The 21,191-nt window shown below is 50.8% G+C and overlaps 1 protein-coding gene across 7 annotated transcripts in view; it reads left to right on the forward strand.

Annotated features, from left to right (window-relative positions):
* The window catches only part of MAP4 (microtubule associated protein 4), a 142,858-nt gene that overhangs the window by 74,156 nt on the left and 47,511 nt on the right, over nucleotides 1-21,191 (forward strand). For 5 of the 7 annotated variants that reach the window (XM_056485934.1, XM_056485935.1, XM_056485936.1 and 2 more), the window contains exons 5-13: nucleotides 2,619-2,732; nucleotides 3,981-4,091; nucleotides 5,028-5,156; nucleotides 5,979-6,053; nucleotides 6,814-6,939; nucleotides 9,019-9,849; nucleotides 10,711-10,860; nucleotides 11,438-11,584; nucleotides 12,585-16,817. In XM_056485934.1, coding sequence (XP_056341909.1) covers nucleotides 2,619-2,732; nucleotides 3,981-4,091; nucleotides 5,028-5,156; nucleotides 5,979-6,053; nucleotides 6,814-6,939; nucleotides 9,019-9,849; nucleotides 10,711-10,860; nucleotides 11,438-11,584; nucleotides 12,585-16,817 — 5,916 coding nt within the window. The remainder of the gene's footprint in view (nucleotides 1-2,618; nucleotides 2,733-3,980; nucleotides 4,092-5,027; nucleotides 5,157-5,978; nucleotides 6,054-6,813; nucleotides 6,940-9,018; nucleotides 9,850-10,710; nucleotides 10,861-11,437; nucleotides 11,585-12,584; nucleotides 16,818-21,191) is intronic. The other 2 variants (XM_056485940.1, XM_056485939.1) reach the window with 1 other exon arrangement.

Raw genomic sequence — 21,191 nt, forward strand, 5'->3', positions numbered from 1 at the left:
TGCTTCTGTCAGGGGGAGCCCAGGGAGGGGTCCCTGCCCCAGGCCTGTCCCTGTCCCTGTCCCTGTCCCTGTCCCTGTCCCTGTCCCTGTCCCTGCACCCACATTCCTGCTGGGAAGCAGTTGGGTTTTTGATTTGCATCTGCAGTGGAAATCCTGTGTGCAGAATACTCCAGAATTGGGTTCAGCTTTGGGAGGATTTGGCAGCTCCCAGCTGCTCCTGCTGCAGTTTCCAGCTCAGGGCTCACAAACTCTGCTGGGTTTGCTCCACTTGGGTTCATATTTTGGGCTGGAAATATTTCCCATTGCAATTCCTTTTCTCTCCCTCTGCTCCCTCCCTCTCCAGCCCACTCTGTATTTAAAGAACAACCTGGCTGCTAAACCCCCCCAAAGTGGAGGGTTTCTTCAGGTTTAATTTCTGACCCCAATTTTGTGTTCTTCCCTGTGAAATCTTTAATCAGGGCAATAAGCTGATGTGTTTGTTGTTAATTTTTTTGCTATTTGTTTGAAATATTTCGAGTTCAAGCAGTGGGTGCATCCCTCAGCCTGAGTGTGGGTCCAGCCCAGCACTCTGGCACAATGTCAGGATATCAGAATATTGAAGAAGTTCTTGAATGTTTTGAACTGCTCCCAGGCTCTTCCTCACACTGTCAAGGACTTTTAGTGTCTTCTGTGTTTTTTTTAATGCTTTAAATAGTTTTATAGACACACAAATGACAGGCTCCTGTCTAGAGGAATTTACAGTGGAATCTAATTAAATCCCTTGCTGTTCTGTACCACAAATAATGGTAAATAATAATAATGTCTCTTGACACATTGCAGTGGCACTTTATCTCCAGAGCACTTTGCAAAGCTAAATAAAATATTATCAAAATTACATTATATTAGCAAATAAAATATTGAGGAGTGGAGATACACAGGAATGGGACACATGGAGTGAGTGTCACACACACAATGTCACACACATATTATTTGACATTATTTTCATTAGTCATTGCATGTACTTATTTTTATATAATATATAATATATATAATATATAATATATAATATATAATATATAATATATAATATATAATATATAATATATAATATATAATATATAATATATAATATATAATATATAATATATAATATATAATATATAACATATTATATATTATATAATATGTAATATATAATACATTATACATTATAATATACAATATAACTATTATATTATATTATATTATATTATATTATATTATATTATATTATAGTCTTTGTGTCTGCATGTATATATAAATAAAAATATCTATAGAATAATGTATCATACATAATTGACATATATTTATAAATATATAAACTTACATAATGTCTAGATATATAATATAATACACATGAAAATATATAAATTATGTATAAATTATGTTATATAATATGTGCATGAAAACATATAATATAATATATATATAATGTATATGTTATATAATATATATTGTATGTTTCATTTATTTATAACATATAGAACATAATTTATCCCATATATTATATTATTGGATGCATTAATATTTAAATTATTATTTATATTATTATTAAATATTTATATAATTAAATGTATTTTAATTAGAAGCAATATTTAATATTTACCTCTAATAAGAGGTTAGGACATATTTCAAACTCCAAGAAATCCCCTCCTGCTCCTCTAATCCCAAACTCTGAGCAAATTATTGAACCCTCTGATGGTTTGTACTGGTGGCCTTTCCTTGTTTTGTGATGTAAAACAAACTCCAAGCCCCACAAAAGCCATTTTTCATCTTATTCTTTATTTTTCAATCACATCTTTATTTTTATTTTTATCATTTTTATTTTTATTTATTTTTATTAAATTTTATTTTTATAATTATAATTATTTTTTATAATTATTTTTAGTGTTGAATCTCTGCCCACCTTGCTGTGAGCTCCCAGCCCACCTGACCCCTCCAGGTTGTTGATTTTACAGATCTGGGTCATGTTTTTAATGAATTCTTCCCTTCTGTGCCCCAGCACTGGGGTGGTTTTTATTTACTGCAGTTTTGCACTGAGTTAAGGGTTATATCCAGGGATATTTTGTGATAAATTTCATCTCCTGAGCTCCAGGCTTGCAGGTCTTGTCAGCCTAAGTGAAGGTAAAAATATTAAAAGCAGGAAGAGATGTATTGGCAGAGAGCAGAGAATGAGAGAATTTGTAAATATTTCTGTGTTTCTTCCCAGGACAAACTGGGACCAGTTTAAAACTCTAATGCTGTCCTCAGAAGAGACAAATTCAGATGTTCTTAAAATGGAAATAAAGCTACAAGTCGTTAGTCTGGGTGTTAATTTTGGACCTTTCCACTGAGTTTGTCCTGTTTAAAGCTTCAGGACTTTGGGTTTTGTTCCTCTCTGACCATGGGAACCTGTTCTCAGGAGCCAGAAATCCCCATCATTCTGTGCCTTGTGTTTGAGGAGCTGCACCAAACCACAAAAAATGAATATTTGTGTCTCTGCTTTGGCTGCCAGTCCCTGTCACCTGGGGAGTCACATCCCAGTGTCACATGGTACAGCAATCCATTTGAAATTTCCAGTATTTGCCTTTTGACCAGCTGACTCTCCCCTCCCCTGTCAGTATTCCCAGGAGGAATCATGGATGAGAAGATGTCCTACAAGGAGTTCCTGGACCGTAACGAGTCGTGGCCAGCAGAGGAGAGGGAGCTGTGCTTCAAACCCCTGGACATGGCTGGTAGGAGCTGCCCTGGGCTGCTGGGCCTCAGGAGCTGCTGGGCCTGCTCCTGTCCTGCTCCTGTCCTGTTCCTGTCCTGCTCCTGCCCTGCTCCTGTCCTGTTCCTGTCCTGTCCCTGTCCTGTTCCTGTCCTGTCCCTGTCCTGCTCCTGTCCTGCTCCTGTCCTGTTCCTGTCCTGTTCCTGTGCTGCTCCTGTCCTGTTCCTGTCCCATTCCTGTCCTGTCCCTGTCCTGTTCCTGTCCTGCTCCTGTCCCATTCCTGTCCTGCTCCTGCCCCATTCCTGTCCTGCTCCTGTCCTGTTCCTGTCCTGTTCCTGTCCTGTTCCTGTCCTGTTCCTGTCCTGTTCCTGTCCTGTTCCTGTCCCATTCCTGTCCTGTCCCTGTCCTGCTCCTGTCCTGTTCCTGTCCCATTCCTGTCCCGCTCCTGTCCTGCTCCTGTCCCGCTCCTGTCCTGCTCCTGTCCTGTCCCTGTCCTGTCCCTGTCCTGTTCCTGTCCTGCTCCTGTCCCGTTCCTGTCCCATTCCTGTCCCATTCCTGTCCCATTCCTGTCCTGCTCCTGTCCTGCTCCTGTCCTGTTCCTGTCCTGTTCCTGTCCCATTCCTGTCCCATTCCTGTCCTGTTCCTGTCCCGTTCCTGTCCCATTCCTGTCCTGTTCCTGTCCCATTCCTGTCCCATTCCTGCCCCATTCCTGTCCTGTTCCTGTCCTTGTTTCTGCCCCATTCCTGTCCCATTCCTGCCCCATTTCTGTCCCATTCCTGTCCCCATTCCTGTCCCATTCCTGCCCCATTCCTGTCCTTGTTCCTGTCCCGTTTCTGTCCCATTCCTGTCCCTGTTCCTGTCCCGTTTCTGTCCCATTTCTGTCCCTGTTTCTGTCCCATTCCTGTCCTTGTTTCTGTCCCATTCCTGTCCTCATTCCTGTCCCATTCCTGTCACATTCCTGTCCTTGTTTCTGCCCCATTTCTGACCCCATTCCTGTCCCCATCCCTGTCCCATTCCTGTCCCCATTTCTGTCCTTGTTCCTGTCCCATTCTTGTCCTTGTTTCTGTCCCATTCCTGCCCCATCCCTGTCCCATCCCTGCCCCATCCCTGCCCCATGTTGCTGTTGGGTGTAAATTCTAATTACAAAGGGCCTTGCTCCTGGTGCACAATCCCTAAATCAGCTTTTCCTTGGGATGGTGCATCCTCACCCTCTTGTTCCAATCACATTCTTGTCCCCTGAGTGTGACCCTTCCTGCTTGTGTCTCTCCAGACCCCTTCAGCATCCACAGAGGGGAGAACCTGCCAGATTTCCCCTTCCCCACGGACATGAAGAACGTGCCCCTGTTCCCAGGCCATGCTGAGGCTGCCAGGGACATCCTTGGTGAGTTCCCTTCCCTTCCCTTCCCTTCCCTTCCCTTCCCTTCCCTTCCCTTCCCTTCCCTTCCCTTCCCTTCCCTTCCCTTCCCTTCCCTTCCCTTCCCTTCCCTTCCCTTCCCTTCCCTTCCCTTCCCTTCCCTTCCCTTCCCTTCCCTTCCCTTCCCTTCCCTTCCCTTCCCTTCCCTTCCCTTCCCTTCCCTTCCCTTCCCTTCCCTTCCCTTCCCTTCCCTTCCCTTCCCTTCCCTTCCCTTCCCTTCCCTTCCCTTCCCTTCCCTTCCCTTCCCTTCCCTTCCCTTCCCTTCCCTTCCCTTCCCTTCCCTTCCCTTCCCTTCCCTTCCCTTCCCTTCCCTTCCCTTCCCTTCCCTTCCCTTCCCTTCCCTTCCCTTCCCTTCCCTTCCCTTCCCTTCCCTTCCCTTCCCTTCCCTTCCCTTCCCTTCCCTTCCCTTCCCTTCCCTTCCCTTCCCTTCCCTTCCCTTCCCTTCCCTTCCCTTCCCTTCCCTTCCCTTCCCTTCCCTTCCCTTCCCTTCCCTTCCCTTCCCTTCCCTTCCCTGTGCTGGAAATTCTGGTTCTGAATTCACAAGCTTTTATCCCCCCCTGCTCTTGTTTTAATGGCTAAAACACAGATACTCAGCAAAGTGCTCTTCAGGATTTCACTCTTGGATTATTATATTTATATTGGATTACTAAGGGATTACCAGCAGGAATTCATGGAAGCAGAAGCAGAAAGCCAAAGGAAATAATTTGCCTGTGTTTACTCTCTTACACCTTGTCAGAAAGTTCTGTTAAATCCAGAATTTATGGTTTGTGAAGCAGAACTAACATTTGATGCAGATTTATCTGAACTGCTGCTGAGCAGAACAGGCCAGGTGTGGTAGGATTTGAAATCTAGGAGAGGATTCATTGGGGCTGGTGATGAACAAAAGCTTTTTTGTTCCCTTAGCTCCACACGGATCCATGATGGGACCTGAACAACCTTTCCTGGGGCCCCTCTATTCCCCTGCAGAGGCTCTGGACCCATCAGCCTTCATGGGCCTCGAGTCAGGCACAGAATTCCTGCCAGGAAAAGCAGGTGAGAAGCAAATGTTTTCTCTAAGGCCTGGCTTTGGAGGTTAGCAGCTGGGAAATCCCAGGTTAGGAGTGCTGAAGAAACCTGGGGGGGAGTTGATACATTAATTGAGTTGAGTTGGAAAGTTTCCTCTTGGCTTGGACAGCTGTTGGATCAGGGGGAGTGTTCTGGTGTGAGGCCCTGGCACAGGATTCCCAGAGCAGCTGTGGCTGCCCCTGGACCCCTGGCAGTGCCCCTGTGTCCCTGGCAGTGCCCCATGACCCCTGGCAGTGCCCCTGGCAGTGCCCCTGTGCCCCTGGCAGTGCCCCTGTGTCCCTGGCAGTGTCCCTGGCAGTGCCCCTGTGTCCCTGGCAGTGCCCCTGGCAGTGCCCCTGTGTCCCTGGCAGTGCCCCATGACCCCTGGCAGTGCCCCTGGCAGTGCCCAGGCCAGGCTGGACAGGGCTTGGAGCACCTGGGGCAGTGGGAGGTGTCCCTGCTATGGGATGAGCTTTAAGGTCCCTTCAGCCCCAGACCAGTCTGGGATTCTGCACTGGGATATCACAGGATGGATATTCCAGCCCCCAGCCCAGAGCCACTTGTCCCAGAGACCAGAGGAGAGGAGCTGCTGCCTTGGCTCTGGGCTCAGTGCTGGCTGTAACTCTTGTCTGATGGCAGGGAATTAACTGATGGGGGATTATTTCCCTCCCAATAATCGTGGAAGTACAGAATAGAGGGAATTGAAAATTCCCAGAGGATGAACTCCCAACCCAGCAGAGTCAAAACCTTCCACTGGGAAGGTCAGAGCCCTGTGGGGTCAGGGCTGGGCTCAGTGTTTTGTTCCCACAGCACCTGAGGAATACTGGATGGGAGCTCAGCAGGACATGAAGGGACCAGATACCTCTTTCTTTGTTGAGCCACCAGGTAAAGAAGAGTTTTGAGCTGAATCTGCAGGAAATGTTGGTAGAGAGCCCCTGAGCAGCAGAACCAGCTCCTCTCCTTGTCTGTCCCCTCAGGGGACAGGAGGTGTGACAGCCACAGGGACCTGGGCAAGGACAGAACTGTTTGTGCTGCTCACATCAGGAAATCATCTTTGAGGAGTGGGAATGGCTTTAAGCTGGGAGAGAGTGGGTTGAGGAGGGATATTGGGAGGGAATTCCTGGCTGGGAGGGTGGGGAGGCCCTGGCACAGGTGGGACACTGGGGCTTGGAGCAGCCTGGGGCAGTGGAAGTGCCCCTGCCATGGCTGGGCTGGCACTGGGTGATCCTTGAGGCCCCTTCCCACCCAAACCTTTCTGGGATTTTACAGTTACCTTGAAATTCTGGTCACAGTTAAATCTTGGAAGCTCCACTGGGACATTTTCCCATTGGGAGCTCGTGTGTGTTACCAGACTCGATCTTTAAGAAGCTGAGAGCAGTTCCACCCTGCTCAGGGGTGGGAAGTGTTTCTGGAGCTGGGGGTGGGTTTGGAGCACAGCACTCCCAGCTTTACCCTTCCCCTGGGGTTCAGGAGTTTCCCTGGCTGCTGCAGAGATGGTTTTCCTGGGAGTGGGCAGTAAGAGCTGAGGATGGGATGCTGAGGGGGAGTCCCAGGGTGGCTGACACATCACATGCCACAGCTCTGTGTGCCAGGGCCTTTGCAGATGTTCCTGCCAGATGTTAACTGCAGCTGTTTCTGTCCCCAGTGCCCCCTGCAGCCACAGAAGCCATCAGGACCAGCCTGCCTGAGAGCCCCACAGCCCCTGGGGAGGCTCCTGCTGCAGCCCCAGCCCTGCCAGGGGAGGCTGCAGCCCCCCAGGGCTCCACAGCAGGTAAATCTGCAGCTGAGATCTGGCAAAACATGGGGTGTTCTCTGCTTAGGGGAACCAGGGTGTGCACAGACCCTGCTGTGTGGGGACACCTGAGGGACAAGCAGCAAATCTCACTGGTGTCCCAGCCCAGCTGGCTCTGGGGTTCCAGATTCTCACTGCAGGAAAATCCTGAGGATGTGGTTACAGCACAGTGAGGGAAGGGTTTAGGTGGGAAAAACCCTCTGAGGTCACCAGGTCCAACCCATGGCCCCAGGTGTCACATCTGCTCACAAACACCTTTCAACCTGTCCTTTTACAACACTCTTGAAAGAAACCCCATTTTTAACATATTTATACCCAGTGCCACTTGTTATCCAGTTTCCTAATACTTTATCCCATTCATTTCCATAATTCTCCTGGGAACATCCACACTGCTTTTAATATCTATTTATTGACAGTCTTAGTCATGTGTAAAATCAGAATCTTTATGGGTTTTTTTGCAGAAGATCATGATATCACTTAAAAAACCCATAACAAAGTCAAACCCAAATGAGGGCTGGTTCCTTTCTTTTGGTTTGGTTCACTAAAATATTTGTTTTATCTGAATGGATCCTTAAGTACCATTTTAAATGGGACTTTCCATTTTTTTCTATTTCTTTCTGACTTGAGTTGAATATCTAATTTAGATTTAATACATTTTCCACTGGTTGAGGAGGATATTTTTAGATGTGACTCAAAAAATCAGTAGAAATGTTATTTTTTGGTCATCAGCAATAGATGAGAGATGTTGAGGGCACAGAGGATGGGCAGAGCTTGGGGCTGTCTGGAGCTGCAGGAGAGAGCCAGTGCTTCTGGCACTGATCATTTGGGAAAGCTTGCCTCTGGACAGCTGAAACATTAAACAAAAAGTGACTGAAAAAACTCCTGTTAGGGGATTTTAGGCAAATAGGAGCTTAAATGCAGAGGTTTGATTGTGCTGTGAAGTGACAAATGTTGGTTTGGAGCTAGCAGCTCAGTGTTGGGAGATGCTGTGTGAAAAATGAACGAGGCCAGTTTGAAGGAATCTGGGATTTGTGGGAGGATTTTGTGTCAGGAGTGCCAGAGCTGACACTGACCCCCCACCACCAGCACAAACCATGTTTGGAATGACTTTTCCTGCTCCTGGAAAACCTGCTGGGCTCACACAGGTGATTCCACATTTGCTGTGTAGAGGCACAAACAGCTTTCCCAGGGAATGTGTGGCTGCCCCAGGCCAGGGGTCCCTGCCCAGGAGAAGGGAGTGGAGCTGGGACATGCTGGAGGTGGGGAAGCTGCTGTGCTGGGATTCCTGTCAGGGCTGTGCTGGGATCTGCTCCTGGCAGAGCATCCAGCAGCTCTGGCCCCTTGCCAGCTGAGTGGCATCAGGAGCACTCACAGCCCATCCTGGGAGCAGCTGGGATCACACAGGGCACCTGGGCTGCAGGAGGGGCTCCTGGAGGCAATCAGCAGTGGATAAGGACTGGAATGACTGGGGGCACTGGTGACAGGGGGGGGATGTGGGGCTGGAAGGCAAGAGGAGACCCAGGGGGTGTCACTGTGTGTTCCCAGCCATAACCCAGCAGCTCAGCTGTTCCCATGGGGATTTTGGTTTTTTTCCTTGACTCTGGTGCTGTGTTCTGCAGCCATAACCCAGCAAGTCAGGTGTTCCATGGGTTTTTTCCTGGACACTGATGCTGTGTTCTGGGTTTTTCCCTGACTCTGGTTTGTGTTCTGGATTTTCCCTGACTCTGGTCTGTGTTCTGGATTTTCCCTGACTCTGGTCTGTGTTCTGGATTTTCCCTGACTCTGGTTTGTGTTCTGGATTTTCCCTGACTCTGGTCTGTGTTCTGGATTTTCCCTGACTCTGGTTTGTGTTCTGGCAGCCCCAGCCATAACCCAGCAGCTCAAGTGTTCCCATGGGGATTTTCCCTGACTCTGTTTCTGTGTTCTGGATTTTCCCTGACTCTGGTCTGTGTTCTGGGTTTTTCCCTGACTCTGGTCTGTGTTCTGGATTTTCCCTGACTCTGGTCTGTGTTCTGGATTTTCCCTGACTCTGGTTCTGTGTTTCCCTGTGTTCTGCAGGTGCAGCCTCCATTCCTGCTGCATCCCTTCCCTCAGAGAAGGCTGGGGCTGGAGACTCCAAGCCCCCCCCAGCTCCCTGCAGCCCTTTCCAGGCCATGGAAACCCAGGATCTGGGGCTCTCTGCTGCTCCTGAAGCCAGCCCTCCCAAAGGTGTCAATGATGTGCCCACCCCAGGAACAGAGCTCAGCTTCACCCCAGCAGCAGATGCTGGATCCCACCAAGGGGTGGGTTTGGGGTTTGCTCCAACACCAGGTGTGGAGTCCCACCAGACCATGGATTTGGGATTTGCCCCAGCAGCAGATGTGGAATCCCACCATGGGCTGGATTTGGGATTTGCCCCAGCAGCAGATGTGGAATCCCACCATGCCATGGATTTGGAATTTGCTCCAGCAGGAGGTGTGGAGTCTCAACAGACCATGAATTTGGGATTTGCTCCAACAGCAGATGTGGAATCCCACCAGACCATGGATTTGGGGTTTGCTCCATCAGCAGGTGTAGAATCCCAGCAGACCATGGATTTGGGGTTTGCTCCATCAGCAGGTGAAGAATCCCAGCAGACCATGGATTTGGGGTTTGCCCCAGCAGAAGATGCAGAACCTCCCCATGCCTTGGATTTGGGGTTTGCCCCAGCAGCAGATAACAAAGCTCAGCACGTTGTGGACTCTGAGTTTGGCCCAGCAGCAGAAATCAACCATCACCATGCCCTGGATCCTGGGCTGGCTCCAGCTGCAGCCAAGCCTGGCCCTGCTGTGGCAGAGGAAGCTCAGCCTGTCCCTGCAGCTGTGTCTGGGGAGCTGCTGACATCCCTTCAGCAAGAGAAGTGTCCTGCAGGTGAGTGTGCCCCAGTCCCAGAGCCCCAGAGTCAGGATGGTTCAGTGCAGTGGTTCTGAGCTCATGGGGCCCAGTGTGGATTGGCTTTGGGTGAAGCACCCTGGGGAGAGCTCAGCTCTGCTCTCAGGATACACAGGAAATGCTTCATGGGGGTTCTTCACTTGTCAAACATAAAACCAGAGGTTTTTAGGGGTTTTTTAGTTTTCTCTGGGCATTCCCAGCAGTGCTGTGGTCTGAGGAGAGCCATGGGGAGGTGTTGGCTCATCCCTGCTGCTGCTTGGTTGGTGTCAGCAAACCCTCCCAAATCCTGAGGGACACAGAGCTCACAAACAGAGCTCTTGGAAACAGTTTCTGAAGAGACTGCAAGGCTTAGTTGATAATTTTGGGACCTTTCCTTGGGATGACTGTAGGAGTTGAAGTGCTGGGAAGGGTGTTTGGATTTCCATGGCAGGTTTGCTGTGCTGTGTGGATTTCTCCCTCTGGAGAGAAAACTGCTCTCCAAAATTGTATTTATTTCATATTTACATTATCAAAATGCAGCAAATAATCCTGGGCAGAGGCAGCATGTGTGGACTGGTTGTGGATGGGGTTGGAGTGAGATATTTTTTCTTCTCTTCTACTACTCTTCAGTTTAATGAGGAGGATAAATTTAAAGAGAGAAGTTTTAACAAAAAAAAACAAAACACTAGAATGTAGTGACTGAGAAGCAGGTGGGTGAATGAAAGAGGATGTGCAGGACAATGCAGGAAGGTAGAAAGATCCTAAAAATCAGATTTTGAAAGTGAGGGAGTGATTTTTACCTTATTTAACCTGATCTAAATTTAAAACCAGAATTTTTTACTCTTTACATTCCATTTGCAGAAGCAACAGCAAAGGTGGAAGCAGAATCCAAAGTGCCAGAAGTTTGTGAGGATGACTCAGAGAAGATGAAGGAAAAGGACAGGAAACCCCCTCCCAGCCCCTTGAGTGAGGAGGCTGCAGGGAGCAGCAGCTCCCAGGCAGAGGCAGCAGGTGGGAAATGCAGCAGGACAGAGCTGGGCCCTGCTCTGGCACTCCAGGGGCTGCCAGTCTCACAGCTTGTCCTTCTCTCCCTCATTGCACCAATGTCTGTCTTCATTTCCCTTTCTGTTCAAATTTCAATAAAATTAATTACAGGGAGAGCTGCTCTCCCATGTAATTATGCCTTGCAAATGAAAACTGGCTGTGATTATGCAGAGTGAGGAGTGTTGTGGTGGCTGTGTGGATGTGCTGTAAGGTGTGGATGAATATGAGATGATCAGCATTAGCCAGGGACTCCAGGCTGATAAAGGAGTTATTCTGGGTTTGGATTCCCACTGGGAAGCTGGGACAGTCTGAATTGGGTTGATTACAAAGAGATAAAAACCCAAACAAACCCTCAGCCTGTGCTGGAGCCCTGGAACAGCCCCTGCTTCATTTTCTACCCCACACTGGATGTGCAGAGTGTGAAAGTGCAGCTGGAATGGGATTGTGAGGAGATGAACCAACCACCACTCCTGTTAAACACAACATTCACCCCTTCAGCTGCTCCTGAGACCTGAAGCTTTCTGTTCTGTCTTTCATGTTCCAGCTGAACCAAGAGGAGCACTAGAAAATAAAGACCTTCCAGAAAAATCTGCTCCTGCTGAGGATGGTGAGACACAAAAGGAGGAGGCTGAGCACAACCACATCCAACATGCAGAGCCTCAGGAAGGGAAAACCCTGCAGGAGCCCACAGGTAGGACAGAAACCATAATAAAAAATAATTCCATTCCCTCATGGAAGCCTCCTCTGGGAATTCTGCACCTTCTGCTCCTGGCTGTGGGGCCACCTGGGCAAGCAGAAATGTCTTGGTGTGGTTCTCAGTTTGCTGGTGCTGGGCTCCCCCTCAGGTCCTGCCCTCTCCAGGGCTCTTTTCCCTCCATATTCAAACTAAAACCCCAAATCTGGGTGCTCTGGGTGTTTTATCACTGGGACTGGCTCACAGCTGTGCTGGGGGATTGCAGAGCTCCTCTCTGTGCCATCAGCACTTTGGGATTGGAAGGGATTGTTAATTCTCAGCAGGATATTCCAGTGAGGATCTCCCTGCCAGCCACAGGAGCTGGGTAATTCCACAGGAAGATGTGATTTTCTCCTGCTCCTCTGAGCCAGCTCCAGAGGGGCTGGTGCTGCTCACACTTGCTGTGGAGGAGGATTTGTGGGCCAGGACTAAGTGACAAACAGCTGCTGCTCTGGGATCCCCAGGGACACTGCAGGTGACCTTGGGACAGAGGCTCTGCCTCCCACTGCTTCCACTCTGCTGCTGGGAACTTGGCTCTCCTGCCCCCATCTCTCTTCCCATCTTCCCACTAAACTTCTGTTTTCCCACTCTGGAAGGATGCCAGCCAGAGATATAAAAAGGCTCTCTCTGATCTTGTCTTGCTGAGACAAAATGGATCCTTAATGCATTTTTAAAAAGCAATGGCATGTCTTTACAAGAACTGGTGCTTTTTGGTGGGGTAAGAGCCTGTGTCAGACTGTGTTTAAATAGCACTGATGTTGGATTTGGGGTGGATCCCACAGGTGTTGGGGTGAATACCTACCCCAGCCCTCCTGGGGTGGCTCTGGTGTGGTTCCAGTGCTGGGAAATCCTGTATGGCCTCTTTGAGAGGGCTGCAGTCACATAGAGAATAGATTTATTTTTTCTTTTATCAAGCAAATGGTGGCCTTGATGTTTGAGCAGGCTTCCTGTATTCCAGGTCTTCCCAGTGCACAAGTCAGGCAAGCTCCCAAATCCAGGGACCGTGGGTTTGGCAGAGCAAAAGCTGCCCCAGTGCCTCTCACAGATGTGCCAGAGGAGCATCCCATAGGTGTCCCACAGCAGAAGAGTCCTGAGCCCAGAGCAGATCCCTGTTCCTCAGTGCAGCTTGGAACATCCCCTGGCTTTAGGGCTCCTCACAAAAAAGCCACCAGTGTCCCCATGGAGCCTGTGGAGAGCTGCAGAGATCCCCCCCAGGAGAGCTGGGATTTGGAAGGTGCTGTTGTGAAGAAAAAGAAAAAGAAACCAAAGCAGAGGAGAAACCAGCTGCCAAGAGGGCAGGAGTGGTGGGATGAGAATGGAGCAGCCCCCAGAGCTGCCTTTGGGGGGGCATGGCAGAGCCCAGCCACGGGCAGCAGAGCTCTGGATGTGCCAAAGGATGCAGAAATAACAGCTGGGAGTCACATCCTGCAGCAGCAGAACTCCTTCCCTGTGCCAGCCCCAGCACAGCAGGACCCAAAATGCAGAGTGCTGGATGCCAGACCCGGGGAGGAGATGGGGGCAGAGGGAAGGAGAGGTGACAGCTGGATGCTGGAAGCTGAAGGCAAGAGCAAAGAGGTTCCCCCAGAGCAGGTGGGCAAGGATAAGGTGGAGGAATCTGCTGCAGCAAAGGGACCCACCAAGCCCACAGAGAGAGATTTCCCCAAGAAAAATGAGAAGAGAGAGGACAAGGAGGCAAAAGGTGCCAACCTGAGCAAAGCAGGAACTTCCTCACAGACCAAACCTTCAGAATTGCCTCTTTCCCATAAAAACAAGGAGCCTGAAACCCCCTCTCCAGGGCAGGAGGCACCCAGTGACTCTGTCCATCAGCCTTCCCTGGAAACTGCAGCCAAGAAAAACTGGGAAAAAAGCAAAGGGGCTGAAAATGAATCCCTCAAACAGCCTCACCTGGAGGACAAGCTCCCCACAGAGCCTAAGGCAGCTGGAGAAAATCAAACAGGCTCAGAGGGAGGAGTGAAGAGCCCAAGAGATGCTCCTGCAGCTCCTGCTTTAGTTTCACCAAAAGCTGGGGAGGCTCCAGCTGTGCAGGGCAAACATCCCAAACATCCCAGCCCTGGGCAGGCAGGGGGCAGGGGGGTGGCAGCAGCTCCCCCAGACCCAGACACAGGGAAAGGATTTGCTGCCTCTGAGCCCCAGAGTGGGACACAGGGGATGGACAGACCTAAAAAAAAGCACAGTGAAGGGAGAGGCAAAAGGATGAGGAGCTGCTCAGAGCATCTCTCAGAGGATGGAGGCAAACTCACTGCTGGAGGGAGGACAGATGGGGCTGGGAAGGAAGGAGTTAGTGCTGCAAATGGCCAGGCTGGGCCCCCAGCAGGCAGCCCTGCAGCAGCCTGTCCCCCAGAGAAACCCAGAAAGAGAGGCAGTGATGGCAGGAGCAGGAAAGGGGAAAGGGGCTTTTCCCAGCAGCCTGTCCTTGAGGAGAAGGTGGATGCAGGAGGTTTGGCTGAGGTGGCTGATCAGGTGAAGGAGGGCAGTGATAAGGGGGGCTCTGTCCCTGCTGGGGGCTTGCAGGAAAACACAGCCAAAGTTGAGCTGGGAGCAGAGAAACTGAAGGAAAACACTGGGAAAGGTGAAGCAGCTGATTTGGGGGATTTAGAGCAAGAGAAGAGCAGAGAGAAAGGCAGAAATGCTGCTGTGGCTGCCAGCACCAGCCCCACAGAGCAGGAGGGGGCTGGGAGAGGCAGAGAGAGCAGAGGCTCTGCTGGGCTCAGCTCAGAGAAGGGCAGGAAGAGGAGCAGTGATGGGAGAAGGAAACAGGCTGGGAGGAGCCCCTCGGGGCAGGCAGCTGCCCTGGGGGCTGGGGGGGACAGCAGGGAAAGGAGCTGGGAGAAGGAGAAGGGGTCTGGTCTGCAGAGAGAGGGGCTGGGGGGGCCCAAAATCCAGGGTGGTGATGGGAGGTTCTCTGAGCAGCCAAATCTTCCAGGCCATAAAACAGAGAGTTCAGAGGCAGAGACAGGCAGTGCTAAGGAAAGCTGGAACGAAGGGAAGGCAGCAGATAAATCCCAGGCTCCCCCAGAGCACGGGGCAGGGATGCACAGTCCCACCTGGGAGCTGGGGAAGGACAAGGCCAGGAGTAAAAGCAGAGAAGGGAAAGGCAGGAAGGCTGAGCTGGGGCCAGGTGACATCCCTGCAGTGGGACATGTTCAACAAACTCAGTCTGAGAAGGGCAGAGAGAACTCCAGGGCTCCTGCCAAGGCTCCTGCTTTGCCTCTGGAGCCAGGGAAATCACCCACAGGAGGTGAAGAGAAGCACAAAAAGGGGGAGCCTGGGCCACAGCAGCCTCTTCTGCTGGAGCATGAAGCAGGAGCAGGGATGTTCCCTCCTCCTGGCCTGGACATCAGGGGCAAACCTGAGGCAGGAGGTGCCAGGAATAAAAATCCTACTCCAGAGCAGGCAGCAGTGTCAGATCCCAGCCTGGCCCCAGTCAGTGACAGATCTAAAAAGAGGGGCTATGATGGAAGCAGTAAAAAGGCTAAAAGTGCCTCCAGGCAGCCTGTTCCTCTAGAGGCAAAAGCAGAGAGGAGTGAGGCACAGCCTCCCCTGGGATCTGGGCTGGAGTGTGCCTTGGGAGGCACAGACTTGGTAGATGAAAACAGAAACATTAAAAACTTCCCCACTGGCCCTCAAAGAGTTTGGAATAACAAAGGAAGTGATTTCAAATCCCAGTCTCAGACCACAGCAAGTGGCTCTGGTGATGGGGGTGATGCTCCCTGTGGCACCCCAAAGCAGAGGGAGGGGGGTGCAGGGACTGGGGGCCTTCCTCCTCCTCCTCCTCCTCCTCTGGAAGCTGTGGCAGAGAAAAGCAGCAGAGAGCCTGAGAAGGAGATGCAGACCCAGAAATGTCGTGAGCAGCCCCTGGATCTGGGACACAGAGCACCTGGCAAAGAGGGTTCACAGGCAGGAGGGAGGAGCAGGGAGGCTGGTTCCCAGGATGGCCAGCCCAAGGACAGGAGTCACCTTTGCCACGTGGCAGGGGTAGATAATAAAGAAATAAAACCCACTGATAAAAAACACAGCACTGGCAAGGCTCCCTCAGAGCTTCCTCATGGGGCTGCAGATCCAAAACCCAGAGCAGAGGCAGAGAAGGGCACAGGCAGCACCTCCCCTGCCCCTGCAGGGACCCCTGGGAGCACAGGCAGCACCTCCCCTGGCCCTGCAGGGACCCCTGGGGACACAGACAGCACCTCCCCTGGCCCTGCAGGGACCCCTGGGGGCACAGGCAGCACCTCCCCTGCCCCTGCAGGGACCCCTGGGGACACAGGCAGCACCTCCCCTGCCCCTGCAGGGACCCCTGGGGGCACAGGCAGCACCTCCCCTGCCCTGTGCCAGGCTGTGCCAGCAGCTGGGATGGACAGGAAAGCTGCAGGGGCTGAGCCTGGGGCTGCTGGTCTGCATGGGACAGCTGCCCAAACTGCCCAAAAACAGCCCAAAGAGAGCAGGAAAGGTCCCTGTCAGCCTGCAGAGGTGAGCCCTGCTCCTGCTGGTGAGAATCTCCTGAGGGGTGCTCCAGTGTCACAGTCTGAGATGGATAAACCTGGAAACAAAACCAAAGAAAAGGATTCTCAAGACACAAATAAAGGAAGAGAAACTCAAGATACAACTAAAGAAAAGGAATTGCAAGAAACAACTAAAAAGGAATCTCAGGACATAAGTAAACAAAAGGAATCACAGGATGCAAGTAAAGAAAAGAAATATCAAGAAATAACTAAAGAAAAGAAATCTGAAGAAATAACTAAAGAAAAAGAAACTCAAGAAATAACCAAAGAGAAGGAATCTCAAGAAATAAGTAAAGAAAAAGAATCTCAAGAAGTAACTAAAGAAAAGGAATCTCAAGAAATAACCAAAGAGAAGGAATGTCAAGAAATAACTAAAGAAAAAAAATCTCAAGAAGCAACTAAGAAAAAGGAATCTCAGGACACAACTAAAGAAAAGAAATCTGAAGAAATAACTAAAGAAAAAGAAACTCAAGACATAACCAAAGAGAAGGAATCTCAAGAAATAACCCAAGCAAAGGAATCTCAAGCCCCCCCTAAAGGAGCAGAGCAGTGTGAGCAGAGAGCAGTGAGAGAGGCCAAGGAGAGAGGGAAGGTGCCAGAGCAGCTCAAGGGCTCCCTGAGACCCAGCAGGGCACGAGGGGCCCCAGCCCTGGCCCCAGCCCGGCAGGACAGAGGTGTGTGAGTGCACAGCTGGAATCTGTGAGTGCACAGCTGGATTCTGCGTGTGCTGCCCTGGCATGAGCCCCCTGGGCACCCACTGTGGCACTGGGGGGTGCTTGCCTGGCTCACAGGGCTGCTTCCCAAGGTCTGGGGGCTGGAAGCTCCCTGAGTTCAGAGCTCTGCCCTGGGGTGCATCCATTGAGTTCTGTAAATGTGCTGAATCAGCATTGCTGGTGTGAGGCTGCCCTGGCTGCTTGTCCCCTGAGCTGTGACACTGCTCAGGCTGGAGGATGCCAGGGGCAGGGAATGTTCTGGTCCTGCTGCTCACAGGCTTTGGGTTCATCCCACTCACACCAGCTGCATCCCCTTCTCCTGCTGCTGGTTTGGCTTGAGCCTCCTTGAGCCACTTCATCCCCAAAATGTGTTTCCTTCTAGAGCCAAAGAACCTTTTCCAAAGGTTTAGCAAAAAAGGTTTTCCAAAGCTCTGGCAAACAGTGGTGGGACTGATGTAAATTTGGGGACTTTGTCCCTGTCAGGAGACTTTGGATGGGCTGGGCAGCCTGGCTGTTCTCCAGGTCCCTGTGCTCACTGCAAATGAGCTGGAATTCAGCCCATACAACTGAATCCAGTTCTTAGAAATTCTGAGCTATGGGTGGAAATGAAATTACAAATATTCCCATACTTGTGCTCACTCTGGAGCTTCCTCAGAGAGAGTTGGCATCTCTGTGAACCCCAGTCAGCCCAGATGGGCTGGCAAGTTCAGCCCTGCCCTCAGGTGCTCTCCATTTTTGCCTTGTCATCAGGCATGAAAGTTTGTTGCTGTTCCTGTGGAGTTTCTCTGCCAGTTTGCATGATGCAGCCACTAACTCACCAGACCCCGAGCTCCAGAGTGCCTTAACATGCTGCTCAGGTTTTTTGAGAGGTTTTGTAATTTTAATGAGTGTTGCATAACCTGCAGTAGTTCTATTTTAGTGGAAATGGTGTTCTCTGCATGAACTTGTGCCTGCAGAAGTGATGCTCTTTGGTGCATGATGCAACAAAACAAAGGGAAAGCTGAAGGCAGCATCTTTTACAAAACAAATGTTTCTTCAGAGCCTTTCCATTGTCTGCCAGGAGTTTTTGAAAGGAAAACTCCTCCTGAATACCTTGCACAGGTAACACTGCCTTGATTGGAGTCCTGCCTCAGAGTAGCCTGTCAGTAAGTTGGCACAGACTTTGCACTGGAAGTTGTCCTGATGTGAGTTTACTCAGGGCTTTGATAACCTTCCACTGATTTCCTCCTTTTTCAGCCCTTTGTAGAGTCAGCAGTTGGTTTGTTGGGGTTTTTAAGAGGAGCCCAGCTCTGAATTCCCCCAGAGGTGCTGGCACTGCCCAGGGAATGGGCACAGCTCCAGCCCTGCCAGAGCTCCAGGAGTGTTTGGGCAGCACCCCCAGGGGTGCACAGGGTGGGATTTTGGGGTGTCTGTGCAGGACCAGGGGTTGGATCAGTGATCCTTGTGGGTCCCTCCCAGCTCAGGAGGTTCCATGGTCCCATGGCTGAGCTGGTGCTGTGTTCCCACAGCAGCTGAAGGTGCTTTGCCATCCCAGAATCCCAGCATCAGTAAGGTTGGAGTGCTGTGCTCAGTGCCCAGCCCAGAGCTCTGAGTGCCACATGCAGGAATTCCTTGGGGAAATCTCCCCAGCCCTCCCCAGCAGTGCAGACACACAGCTGAGGCTTTTATCTCCATTTCCATCAGCCTGGCCCTCGGTGGAGCAGCTGTTGCACAGCTGTGCATCCCCCCAGGCCTGGCTGAGCCCCTCAGCTGGCACCAGTGCTGTGCCAGTGCCTGGGGCTGGGATTGGCACCTCAGTCACAGCCAGAGCTGGGTGGAGGGAGAGATCTGAGATCCCTGCTCTCAGATCCCTGCTCTCAGATCCCTGCCCTGCTGAGATCCCTGCTCTCAGATCCCTGTCCCTGCTCTCAGATCCCTGCTCTCAGATCCCTGCTCTCAGATCCCTGTCCCTGCTCTCAGATCCCTGCTCTCAGATCCCTGCTCTCAGATCCCTGCTCTCAGATCCCTGCTCTCAGATCCCTGTCCCTGCTCTCAGATCCCTGCTCTCAGATCCCTGCTCTGAGATCCCTGCCCTGCTGAGATCCCTGCTCTCAGACCCCTGCCCTGCTCTCAGATCCCTGCCCTGCTCTCAGACCCTGCCATGGGCACTGTGCTCACTCACTGACACACAGTCAGGGAATTGTTCAGCTTGGAAAGGTCCAGCCTTTAACCCCAGCAGTGCCAAGGCCAGCACTGAGCCACAGCCACACCTTTTGTGCCCATTCCCTGGGCAGAGCTGCAGGGATCCAGGAGATCTCTGTGCAAGTCCAGCTGGCACATGGACCCTGTGTCCCCTCCCTGTGCCTCTCTGTGCTGTGCTGTGGGACAGAGCCATGAGCTGGGGCTTTGTGCCTCTGGCTGTTCCACACCCTGGGCAGCACCTCACCTGTGACTGACTGCCAGGCAGGGCTGGGACATCCACACAGGATATCCTGGGGCATCCTGATATCCAACAGGATCCTGGGGCATCCTGATATCCAACAGGATCCTGGGGCATCCTGATATCCAACAGGGTCCTGGGGCATCCTGATATCCAACAGGGTCCTGGGGCATCCTGATATCCAACAGGGTCCTGGGTATCCTGATATCCAACAGGATCCTGGGTATCTGATATCCAACAGGATCCTGATATCCTGATATCCAACAGGATCCTGATATCCTGATATCCAACAGGGTCCTGGGTATCCTGATATCCAACAGGATCCTGGGTATCTGATATCCAACAGGATCCTGGGTATCTGATATCCAACAGGGTCCTGGGGCATCCTGATATCCAACAGGGTCCTGGGGCATCCTGATATCCAACAGGATCCTGGGGCATCCTGATATCCAACAGGATCCTGGGTATCTGATATCCAACAGGGTCCTGGGTATCTGATATCCAACAGGATCCTGGGTATCTGATATCCAACAGGATCCTGGGGCATCCTGATATCCAACAGGATCCTGGGTATCTGATATCCAACAGGATCCTGGGTATCTGATATCCAACAGGGTCCTGGGTATCTGATATCCAACAGGATCCTGAGTATCCTGATATCCAACAGGGTCCTGATATCCTGATACCCAACAGGATCCTGGGTATCTGATATCCAACAGGATCCTGATATCCTGATACCCAACAGGATCCTGGGTATCTGATATCCAACAGGATCCTGGGTATCTGATATCCAACAGGATCCTGGGTATCTGATATCCAACAGGGTCCTGATATCCTGATACCCAACAGGATCCTGGGTATCTGATATCCAACAGGATCCTGATATCCTGATACCCAACAGGATCCTGGAATGGGTTGGGATGGGTTGGGATGGGTTGGATTGGGTTGGGTTGGGATGGTTGGGAGGGACCTTAAGGAGCACCCAGTGCCAGCCCTGCCATGGGGACACCTCCCACTGTCCCTGCTGCTCCAAGTGTCCAACCTGGCCTTGGGCACTGCCAGGGATCAGCCACAGCTCCTCTGGGAATTCCATCCCAGCCAGGAACTCCATCCCAATATCCCATCCAGCCCTCCCCCTGGCAGTGCCAGCCATTCCCTGGGTCCTGTCCCTCCATCCCTTTCCATCTTTTTTTTATTTCTTTCCCCTGGTGGGCAGGCAGTGATTGAGTCCCAGATTTTCCATTTTGGAGGAGCTCCTTCTAAAGCTCAGTGATGAAATCTCTTCAGCCCGTGTCCCACAGTGACTGTTCCAGGATAACAGGATGCTTCTTATAAACATCAGCTCCTGTCTGTGCTGCTAAAATAGGTGCCAGTGTTGTGCTACAGCTCTCTTGGGAGTCATGGCAACTGTGATGCTGCAGATTCCTCTCTCTGACGGAAGTTGGATCCATCTCCTGTAATTCAGGCCTTGCACACTTCTGTAATTTATTTTTTTTTTCTATTTTTGACCATGCAGCTTAAGGAACATTGGCTATAAGGCTGATTGTGCAATTCTTGAATTTAATCCCTTATCCCTCTTTTGGGTTTATTTCAACTTCTCATTGTTGTTGCTGCCATTGGAAGAACTGCCCCAGAGCCTCCTGGAAAATTATTTTATACCTTTTAATGTCAGGAGGCAGCTGAGCTGATAACAGAAACATGACAGGCATTATCAGCCTTTACAATGTGACTGAACCTTTGTGTTGCCTCTTGTATGAATTCAGACTCAATTTGGGAATTCAAGATGACAGTCAGGGCCCTAAATTCTGTGTTTCCAGGGAGGGGCCTTGGCTGGGTGCTGGGGAATGGCTGAGGGGGAAATGATGGAAAGTTTTCACTCTGCCAGGGTTGGGCTCTTGGGTTCTGACCTGCTGCTG

Source organism: Oenanthe melanoleuca, chromosome 2 (genome assembly GCF_029582105.1).
Source record: "Oenanthe melanoleuca isolate GR-GAL-2019-014 chromosome 2, OMel1.0, whole genome shotgun sequence".
Taxonomy (NCBI): domain Eukaryota; kingdom Metazoa; phylum Chordata; class Aves; order Passeriformes; family Muscicapidae; genus Oenanthe; species Oenanthe melanoleuca.